This window comes from Salvia splendens, chromosome 7 (assembly GCF_004379255.2).
Source record: "Salvia splendens isolate huo1 chromosome 7, SspV2, whole genome shotgun sequence".
Lineage (NCBI taxonomy): Eukaryota > Viridiplantae > Streptophyta > Magnoliopsida > Lamiales > Lamiaceae > Salvia > Salvia splendens.
The window spans coordinates 11,188,927-11,199,686 of NC_056038.1; the positions used below are offsets into that span (position 1 = coordinate 11,188,927).

The 10,760-nt window shown below is 45.2% G+C and overlaps 1 protein-coding gene across 1 annotated transcript; it reads right to left on the minus strand.

Annotated features, from left to right (window-relative positions):
- Window positions 1–278: 278 nt before the first annotated feature.
- On the minus strand, window positions 279–10,760 carry LOC121742359 (protein trichome birefringence-like 19). The gene is made up of 3 exons (XM_042135477.1): window positions 10,220–10,760; window positions 6,903–7,289; window positions 279–796 (listed from the first exon to the last, which is right to left on the minus strand). Exons 1-3 carry the CDS (start codon window positions 10,685–10,687, stop codon window positions 398–400), a joined length of 1,254 nt encoding a protein of 417 aa, XP_041991411.1. The 5' UTR covers window positions 10,688–10,760; the 3' UTR covers window positions 279–397.

The following is a 10,760-nucleotide window of genomic DNA, read 5'->3' on the forward strand; positions in this document are numbered from 1 at the left end:
TTTATACATGTAATGTTAGCAGCTATTTGGAGCACATTTGAAACTAAAAGCATTAATTATGAAGCTAAGAAGGAAAAATTATGCTCGGGAGAGTATTCAACGGGTAAATCATTGTTGTTAAGTTGTGCAATTTTCGAATTCGACACTACAAGTTAATAGTAATATGGATTGTGGAATCATTTGGCTATTTTTCATTATGAGGCATTTGAACTATCATTTGTATCAATTATTTATTAAATTTACTTAAATCTAAAGATTATGTGGAATTTAAATTGGTATTTAAAATAATAGATGAGACTTCCTTTTAATTACATGTAAATCGATAAACTCAATGCATTACAAATATGTCTAAAAACAATCAAGACACCCAAGAAGAAAAAAGGTAGTAGTACTACAACTACTGCATTCTCTTCTTCTGCTCCTGATACCATCTTCGGGCCTCCATCTTCAACATATGATGCAAAACATCGGCCCATGAATCAATTGGGCCAGGCAAGCACCAATGCACACAGTCATTATATAACACGACCTTCTCATCGGGCCAATGCCCGTACCTACTCGGGTGCCCATCGGGCCTCAGCAGCATCATCTGTGTCGCATCCATCACTCTCATCCTCCTATTCCCTCTCCTCTCCGCCGCCCGAAACTCCTCCACTTGTGTCATATACATATCCAACGTCTGCCCGTCCAACACCGTCCCGTTGCTCCCCACCGGCCGCCTCCGCACGCAGTCGCCGCCGGCGTTCCAATCGCCCCCCTCGAAATGCGACGGCGCGAACGTCCGCATGAGCGTCACTGATACGAGTGTTGAACCCATTACCGTCGACATGCCAACACATGACGAGGAACATCAGGAAGAAGGCGGGGAATCTGGCCAAGACGAAGAAGAGGAGCTCGTGGAAGATTCGGAGGACGAAGAAAGGAGCGAGAAGGATCAGGAGAAGGGTCGGCCGAAGCGTCTTACGCGACGTCCGGATAGATATGGAGATTATATCTCTTATTAGATTTTAATGCTTTATTGTTTTACGTATTGTTTCTTTTAATATTTTTGTGCGAACAATTATTATTTGAGTCGAGCGTATCTATAAGCTCCGTTGCGGGTTTTCTTGTTGGTTCTTTCCCGGAACGTAGAGTCGAACCAAACCTAGGGTCCATAGATTATTATAAATAGGGATTCTGTAAAATTGAGAATCAATCAATCAAGCAGAATTTTCCTTATTTCATTGTTTTCCTTTATTTTCTTGCGCCGCCTACAAACCCTAGTTGAAGGAATTGTGGCTGCTCGACGGAGGAATACTCTCCGCGAACGAACCACCGCCTCCGACGTATTCCTCGAGTGTTTGTTACGAGTGTAATCGTAACAATTGGTGCTTCCATTTTCGAACTCAGATCGTGATGTCTCAATCCGGATTGAGCCGCACGGAAGCGATGATCGCTACGTCGGCACTAACAATATGCGGACTGGAGCCCTTGCCAGCGACGTCTCGCCCGCTCTACCCTCCCCACACCGCTTCAACGGCAATCAGTGATCCATCCACCACGACGACGGCTCTGTTCACACAAGTGGAGCGGATTTCAGCCGCCGTGAATAGATTGGAATCCAGGATGGATGATAATGATCGTCGCCTCAACGATCCGCTCGGGCCGCCACGGCCTCCGCCGGCGCCGCCGTTTTCTACAATGGTCTCCATTCCGATCGGTTGCTCTCTGCCGCAACCCCAGATCGCCGCTTCGCTTGCGTCGCCTCATGTCGCACCCCCGACGTCGAACGCGTGGGTTCGCTCGTTGACATGGCCTCCTCACCCCTTGGGACAGCAGCTTCATTCGTTTCCACACTCCATCCCGGCTGCTTCGACGCCTGGGACCTTTCCACCACAGACTTTGGGGACTCCGTTTTCCTCGGCGCCTATCGGATTCGCCGATTCCTCGGTGGCACAACACATCCAGCCGGTGGTCAATCCGTGGCTTCATGACACTCTAGGGTTGCACACGGCGGCCCATACACCTCTTCCACGGCCTCAATTGATCAATCCTTATTCCTGTTGGGGCCCACCAAATATGAGACAGCAGTTCGGCCAGCCCGGTCAGGATCAACATTCTTCCAAGGTGCGAATGGAACCACCGCGTTTCGACGGCTCAGACGCGAACAATTGGATCCGAAGTGTGCAATACTACTTCGACCATGTCGGCACACCGGAGTCGCATCGCCTACACTATGTGGTGATGCTCTTTGAACCAAATGTTGCAGATTGGATTTGGAACTATTGCTCAAGTCACGAGCAGGTTACGTGGTATGAATTCCTCGATGATGTGCGCCGTCGATTCGACCCGGACTGCTACAAGAGCTACGTCGGTCTTCTTGCACAGCTTCGCCAATCAGGTACTGTCTCCGATTATCAGTTAGCTTTTGAGAAAATTCAAAACAAAATTGTTGGGGTACCTGATCATGTGTTGCTTGAATTGTATGTGGCCGGGTTGAGGCAACCGTTGCAGGAAGAAATGTTGTTGCATCGCCCCCGCTCACTGGCCGCGGCTTTCGCCCTAGCCCTACAGATATCGGCCTGCCGGCCGGAATTCGGTAACAACACCGCAGCCCCTCAAAACAGGCAGTGGCGACCCCGCGACAGAAACACGCCATCTAGCCAATATCAGACCGGGAGCCAGGCATCGCCGGCTATCCCCATTCGACCCAATCGTGGCCCTGACATGTCCAAACTTCCCATCATCAGGCTGACGTCGACAGAAAAGGCAGACCGCTCGAAGAAGGGGTTGTGCTGGTATTGCGATGAGAAGTGGGTCCCTGGACACGTCTGCAAACACAAATTCCTAGCCTATATGGGCGACGACGACGACGAGGGGGACGACTGCCGCAATGGTGAAGATGATGGCTGTCCGGACGAGGTGATCGCCGCCGATCTTTCACACCTACATTCTCTGGGTGGACGGCGCCGATCTAAGTCACTAACCTTGTCAGGAACAATTCAAGCGGCTCAGGTTTCGGTTCTGGTGGATACCGGGAGTTCTCATGATTTTCTACACCCACGCATAGCCGAGAAACTTCGCTTACCTCTGACGGCGATAAAGCCATTTCGAGTCTACGTGGGCAACGGCGAATCAATACTTTGCACTCACATGAGCAGAAGCACGCCATTGGTGATGCAGGGAACATCATTTCCTGTCGACCTCCACATTTTGCCTGTTCACGGACCTGATGTAATCCTTGGCATGGAATGGCTGGAGTCCTTGGGACGAGTCACCACAGATTTCGTAAAAAAGTCTATGGAATTCTATATGGGAGATGAATTGGTGGTACTTCAAGGCATGGCTCCGAATCCCAGACGGATATCCATGAACTCACTTGCTGCGCTCATGTCCCACGCATCGTTATTTGAGTTGTACGAATTGCTCCCGCTCACCTCGGAGTCGACGACTACGCCTAGTGCTGAACACCCGGACTTCCCGCCAGATCTGCCAGACCAGATTCGAGCAGTACTACTAGCCCACTCTTCAGTTTTCTCGCTGCCCGTCGGCTTGCCTCCCGCACGTCAGTTTGACCACCGAATCCACCTGCTACCGGATGCTAAGCCTGTCAATGTCCGGCCTTATCGTTATCCTTATTTCCAGAAGAATGAGATTGAACGGCAAGTCCAGGAGATGTTGGATCAGGGGGTCATACAGAGAAGCCACAGCTCTTTTTCTTCACCGGTCCTCTTAGTCAGAAAAAAAGATGGGACTTTTAGGTTCTGCATCGACTATAGGGCGTTGAATAAAGCAACTGTGCCCGATCATTTTCCCATTCCGACTGCCGACGAGTTATTCGATGAATTGGGAGCAGCGCGTTTCTTCACGAAGCTGGATCTTCGCTCAGGATACCACCAAATTAGAATGAGTGAGTCGGATGTTTATAAAACGGCATTTCGGACCCACGACGGCCACTTTGAGTTCCTAGTTATGCCGTTTGGCCTCACCAATGCCCCCTCCACGTTCCAATCTGCAATGAACTGCATCTTTCGCCCTCTCCTGAGGAAGTCCGTCATCGTATTCTTCGACGACATCTTAGTCTACAGCCCCACGTTGGAGATTCATTGTGAACACTTGAAAGTGGTTCTCTCCATTTTACACCAGCACAAATTCTATGTGAAGCTGTCTAAGTGCTCTTTCTGCCGCACCACGGTCGACTACCTCGGCCATTTGATAACAGAAGGGTCACTCAAAGCAGATCCAGCAAAAATAGAAGCTATGGTGGCTTGGCCGACGCCGACAACAGTGAAGCAGCTACGTGGATTCCTCGGCCTAACTGGCTATTATCGGCGTTTTGTCGCACGATACGCGGTGATCGCATCCCCGTTGACCGATTTATTGAAAAAGGATGCTTTCTATTGGACCGAGGCAGCGAAGAGGAGTTTTGAGGCGCTTAAGCTGGCCATGACCGAAGCCCCGGTTTTGCGCCTCCCGGATTTTTCGCGAACATTTTACTTGGAGACGGATGCCTGTGATTTCGGCATTGGAGCCGTTTTGATGCAGGATGGCCACCCACTTGCATTCTTCAGCAAGAAGCTGGGTCCAAGACGTCGCAGCGCATCAACGTATCACAAGGAATTATACGCGATAGTTGAGGCGGTGCAGAAGTGGCGGCAGTACTTATTGGGCCGAGAATTTGTAATTCGTAGCGACCAGCGTAGCTTGAAAGATCTTCTTCAACAAGTAATTCAGACGCCAGAACAACACCTCTATGTTCGAAAGCTTATGGGCTATAAATTCACGATAGAATATAAGACGGGCGCGGCTAATCGAGTGGCAGATGCTTTGTCGAGACGTGATGAGGAACCGGATACGGATGCGGCCTTGCTGACTGCTCTTGCGCACCCCATCCCGGATCTAATTGAATTGTTGAGGGAGGAAACAAAGTCGGCGGTCGACTTGGTGAAGTTAAAGTCAGATATCGACAACGGAACGACATCTACTTCCTTGTCTTTCCATGATGGCCTGATTTATGAGGGACGCCGGATATATGTCAGTGACCAGTCTCCCTTCAGAGAGGCATTAATCTATGAGCACCATAGCACCCCCCAGGCGGGCCATCCGGGATTCGACCGCACCCTACGCCGGCTAAGGACGTCCTTTTTCTGGCCACGAATGTCCAAGGACGTCCGTGTTTTTGTGGCTTCCTGCATGGAGTGCCAAACCACAAAATATTCTACACAGAGGCCGGCAGGGCTATTGCAACCCTTGCCTATTCCAACACAGGTTTGGGAGGACGTGTCTATGGATTTCATCGTCGCACTACCCCTATCTAAGGGATATTCTACCATTATGGTCGTTGTGGATCGTTTATCCAAGTATGCTCATTTCGCGGCCCTGCCAACCCGATTTGATGCCTTGCGAGTGGCTCGCTTATTCATTGACACCGTGGTCAAGCACCATGGGTTTCCCAAGACATTGGTGTCCGATCGTGACCCTATTTTCTTGAGCGACATTTGGGAGCATATGCTCACCTTGAGTGGTACGAAGTTACATTTTTCAACGGCGTATCATCCTCAATCGGACGGCCAGACAGAGGTCAGAAATCGTGGATTGGAGCAATATCTTCGGGCCTTTGTGGCGGATAGGCCATCAAAATGGGCAAATTTTTTACCTTGGGCAGAGCTTGCTTTAAATTGCTTTCACCATGAGGGATTGGGCACCTCCCCGTTCCACGCTCTGTATGGACGACAGCCACCACCCTTGGTCGCAGCACCGCCGTCGCCGTCCACTCCACCCTCCGTGGCTGACCTGATTCGTCAACGGGGAGCACTCCTAGTGGATTTGCGCCATAATCTGGAACAATCTCAGCAAAGGATGCGAGACACTGCCAATCGCCATCGCCGTGAGGTAAGTTTCGAGGTCGGTGATAAAGTTCTTTTGAAATTGCAGCAATACCGCCAACACTCTGTGGCGAAACCCCTCTCGGCGAAGCTAGGACGACGATACTATGGCCCGTTTGTTGTCACCGAAAGGGTCGGCCCCGTCGCATACCGTCTCGAGTTACCCTCGGCAGCTCGTATTCATGATGTCTTTCATGTAAGTCTCTTAAAGAAGTTTGTGGAAGGAGGGGTGGCGACTCCGTGTGGAGAGTTACCACAAGAGTTCATGGGCAGCAGGCCGGCATTGAGGCCGCTGAAATTGTTGAACAGGCGACTTGCGTTGCACGGTGGTAAGCCAGTTGAGCAGGCGTTGATAAGTTGGTCGAGTGATGGTTCGGTGCCACCTACCTGGGAGCCATATGACTACATCGCAAAAAGGTTTCCTCACCTCCTTGAGGACAAGGAGTCTTTTATCGGGGGGGGGAAATGATACGAGTGTTGAACCCATTACCGTCGACATGCCAACACATGACGAGGAACATCAGGAAGAAGGCGGGGAATCTGGCCAAGACGAAGAAGAGGAGCTCGTGGAAGATTCGGAGGACGAAGAAAGGAGCGAGAAGGATCAGGAGAAGGGTCGGCCGAAGCGTCTTACGCGACGTCCGGATAGATATGGAGATTATATCTCTTATTAGATTTTAATGCTTTATTGTTTTACGTATTGTTTCTTTTAATATTTTTGTGCGAACAATTATTATTTGAGTCGAGCGTATCTATAAGCTCCGTTGCGGGTTTTCTTGTTGGTTCTTTCCCGGAACGTAGAGTCGAACCAAACCTAGGGTCCATAGATTATTATAAATAGGGATTCTGTAAAATTGAGAATCAATCAATCAAGCAGAATTTTCCTTATTTCATTGTTTTCCTTTATTTTCTTGCGCCGCCTACAAACCCTAGTTGAAGGAATTGTGGCTGCTCGACGGAGGAATACTCTCCGCGAACGAACCACCGCCTCCGACGTATTCCTCGAGTGTTTGTTACGAGTGTAATCGTAACAGTCACGCCCTTGAAATTTTCAAGGGCCCGGAAGGCCGTCCGGAAGGCGCGACGGTGGCCGTAGGTGGTTGGGAAGTCGGTGACGTTGGGGAGCTGGCAGTAACGGCAGCCGACGATGCGGCGGCGCTCGTAGTAGACGGCGGTGCGGGTGAACCAGTGGCCGGCGTTGATGATGAGGTAGTCGAAGTTGTGGATTTGAGTGGTCCACGACTCGTCGAACTCGTCGAGGTAAAGGTTGAAGAGGCCCGTGTGGGTCGGGCCGTCGGCGTCCCTCTCAGCGGAGCGGACGAGGAACGGCGACCAGAAATACGACATTGTAAAGTTGTAGCTCACGTACTTCCAATGCTTGAAATGCTCGTCGGCCGTCGGGGAGACGTCGATCGGGTACTCGACCTAGTCGTCAAAGTCAACATGTCAACTTGTGTTTCGAATATTAATCAATTTATCATTAGGCCAACAGACCTATATAATTGAACACAAGGTTAATTTGATAAGATAAATAATTTATCTGGTTAGACTACCGACCTATATAATTGGACATTAAGGTTAATTTGATAAGATAAATAACTCGTCTATCTAGTTAGCATGACGCTACTTAAAAGTTTGAGGCAATTTTTAAGTAAATTACTAAATAGAAACACCCCACCACGCACCATGACAGTCATAACCACCAAATTAAAAAATAACTCAAAGTTCATGTCATCCCTATATAAAATTTGAATATTTAACACTCGGATTTCATTTTTCTAATATAACCAAAACCAACTTTATTTTATTTTATTAGAAAGGAAGCAATTAAAACTAACTTTACAAGAAGATGCGTAGAAAGCAGAAAGGCAGAAAAGAGAGATTCGTTTATGTAAATAAAAAGTTACACATTGACAAGGATTCAAACAGTTAATAAAAATTACTTTTAGAATGACGAAAATCAATGACTAAAATAAAGAAAACCATATGATCATAATCTCTACGTGCAGTGGACTCATATGCGAGAGTTTAATAGATAAAATATAAAATAAAACAAAGAATGCAATAGATAGAATACGATTGATATTGACTAATATTGGGAACAAGAAAATAATGTGGTGACGCTGCAGCATATTCTATAGTCTTTTCTTTTGGCCTATATAGATTTTATACACTTGATCTATTCGAGACAAATTAAACCACGCCAAGGCACATGCACTGTTCCTCTTTACAGTTACATACTGTATTTCTATATTATTATTGTTATAAAAATATGTATTCTTACAAATTTTACATACCTATAATATCCTTACTTATTTTAAATTTTGACCACCACTTATATAAGATAGCAATAATATATCTAAAATTTAAAAATTTTATTAGAGAGAGAGAGAGAAGATTTTGAAACAAATATACCTTATACATATATTGTAGGGACAGGTGTGTCATTTTCAAACAAATATATATACTGGAGAAGAAAACACCAAAGTGGGATAGCACTACAGTTGTTCATGTGGGTGTCGGGAGTTGGAATTTTAATTAAAAATAAAACTTGATCTTCAAAATCCGGAAAAAATCCAATTAAATAATTTCCATTGCAGAGCTGGAGATGTTTTTAAGATTGGATTCCCTTTTATTATCTTAAAATCCATTTTTATCTATTCCCGGAAAATTAACCAACATTTACACTAGAAAAGACATCCGCCCGAAATAACAAAGAAAAGGAATAATAAATGGTTTTAATGGAAAAAAAAATCATCAATGATGCCGTACACAACCAAATTGTCTGACTTCACCGCACAATGTTTCATGCCTGATGATATATTGTAAGTACAACAATTGATTACTTTTGATTCGATTAGTTTCGGATCACTATGTGATTACTTTAATATTACTATTAATATGTTATTGAATGAATTCGAGAAAAAATTTCTTTTGATCACTAACTACTTAGATTAATTAAGTTGTCTATATTAGTATATTACGATAGTAAACCATGAAGAAGAACATTAGAGCATCCGCAGCGGTGGCGAAAGACGCCACCGCCGTCCGCGCCGTTGGCAAGGCGCAGGACCGCCGCCGCTGCAGCCGCGCCGCTGGCACGGCGCTGCTCGATGTATCGAGCACGTCCGTGCCAGCGGACGCACACGTGGCGCGCTCCCATTCGTCAACGGCATAGCCGTTGTGTTTAAACTTTTTTTTATTTTTTTATTTTTAAATCGGTATTTAATTATAAATAATGCTAAAAAATAAAAAAAAAATATTTTCCAAATCCCAAAAATATGGCCGTTTTTTTCCCGTTTTTTCTGAATTTTTTTGATTTTTTTTTATTTTTTTTTTCCCCAAAATCATCTATAAATACACACATTCATCATCCATTTATCACATCAAATCATCTCTCATTCATCTCTCATTCATAATTCTCATACAAACTATCAACCACATGTGGGCGAAATTCGGCAACGAGTAGTGTCATTTTTAATTTTTAGGATTTTAATTATGTAATTTTTAATTTTTAGGATTTTAATTATGTAATTTTTAATTTTTAGGATTTTAATTATGCAATGTTTAATTTTATTTGTCATTTGTAATATTTATTGTGGGTTTTAAATGAATTTTAATATTATGGAAATGTTTTTGTGTAATTGAATTTTATATTAATTGTGCTCGTCCTTGCGGAAGAGCACAGTTGTGGGTGTTGTGCTCTTGCCAGAGAGCAGGCATGAATAGTACCGCCCGGGCCCACAACCGTGCCGCTGGCAAGAGCACGGTTGTGGATGCTCTTATTATCTTTGTGTAATATAATTTCGTAGGAGTATTAAATAAAACAGTTAAGGGAGATATACGAAACTATTGAAAAGAAGTGGATATATGTACAGTCTTTTCAACTTTAATTCCCTCAAATAATTGATCTTAGCTGTCTAATTATAGGATGATTGCAACTTCTAATAATGATGCCAATAATTTCCCAAAATTTACCAACTAAATCAAACGATAGAGACCATTATGGGGTCAAAAGATCACCGTTGTCCACCTTAGGTAATCTAACTCCATTAGCATATTTAAAAAATTTTGAACTATAGAATAACAGGTTACCTAAAACTCAAAACTGCCAAAAAGAAAAAATAAACAATAGTTTCTTTTCAGCTCTCCTTAAAATATATGTCAATGTAGTAAGTATTAGCGAGAATGGTCTAGTATTTAGATCTATATTCATTTTTTTTATTAACAAATCACAATGGACTCAAACCTGAGAGCTTTGATGATAGAAATAATTTTGGTATGTTAAGATTGATTAATATTTGAAGCAAAAAATAAAGGAGATGAGTGTGAGTGCGGGTGTGATAGTAGCATACCCGGGACAAGAGGCAGATCATGGACTGCATCTGATTCCTCCCAACGGAATCTCCGACGAAGGCCAAGGACTTGCCCCGGACGATATCGAGGAACTGGTAGGGGTTGAACAGCGGCAAATCGCAGGCGTCGGGCTTCCAGCGCCACTTCATGAAGTCGGAATCGGGGCGTCCGTATTTCATGCAGTTTTGGTGGTCATGGATAGCCCAGCACGTCTTGTTGGTGTAGTACGGAGCCTCCTGATTCGGGATCCAATCGCCGGTGAAGATATCGCATTCTTCGTGGCTGTTGACTATCTTGATATCCTGCGCCGGAGGATTATTGTTCGTTGATGGGCTTTTTTGTGGCGGAGAGGAGTGTTGACTGATTGCGGCCACTAGTATTATTAATATGGTTGCTGCTGTTGCTATCCAAATTATCTTTGTTCTTCTCTTCACATTTCGGGCTTTTCGAATGGGGAGAAGATCCATTTGGAGTTGGTTGAGAAATGTCTTTTGCAAGAATGGATAGATAAATAGATTAGATGGCCTTGTTTATATGTTG

Excerpts from the sequence above, each read along its gene's own strand:
- LOC121742359 (XM_042135477.1), bottom strand. The coding sequence starts at position 10,687 with ATGGATCTTCTCCCCATTCGAAAAGCCCGAAATGTGAAGAGAAGAACA. Across the intron at positions 7,290-10,219 it reads TGATCTGCCTCTTGTCCCGG|GTCGAGTACCCGATCGACGT; the intron begins GTATGCTACTAT and ends TTTGACGACTAG. Across the intron at positions 797-6,902 it reads CCCTTGAAAATTTCAAGGGC|GTGACGCTCATGCGGACGTT; the intron begins GTGACTGTTACG and ends ACACTCGTATCA.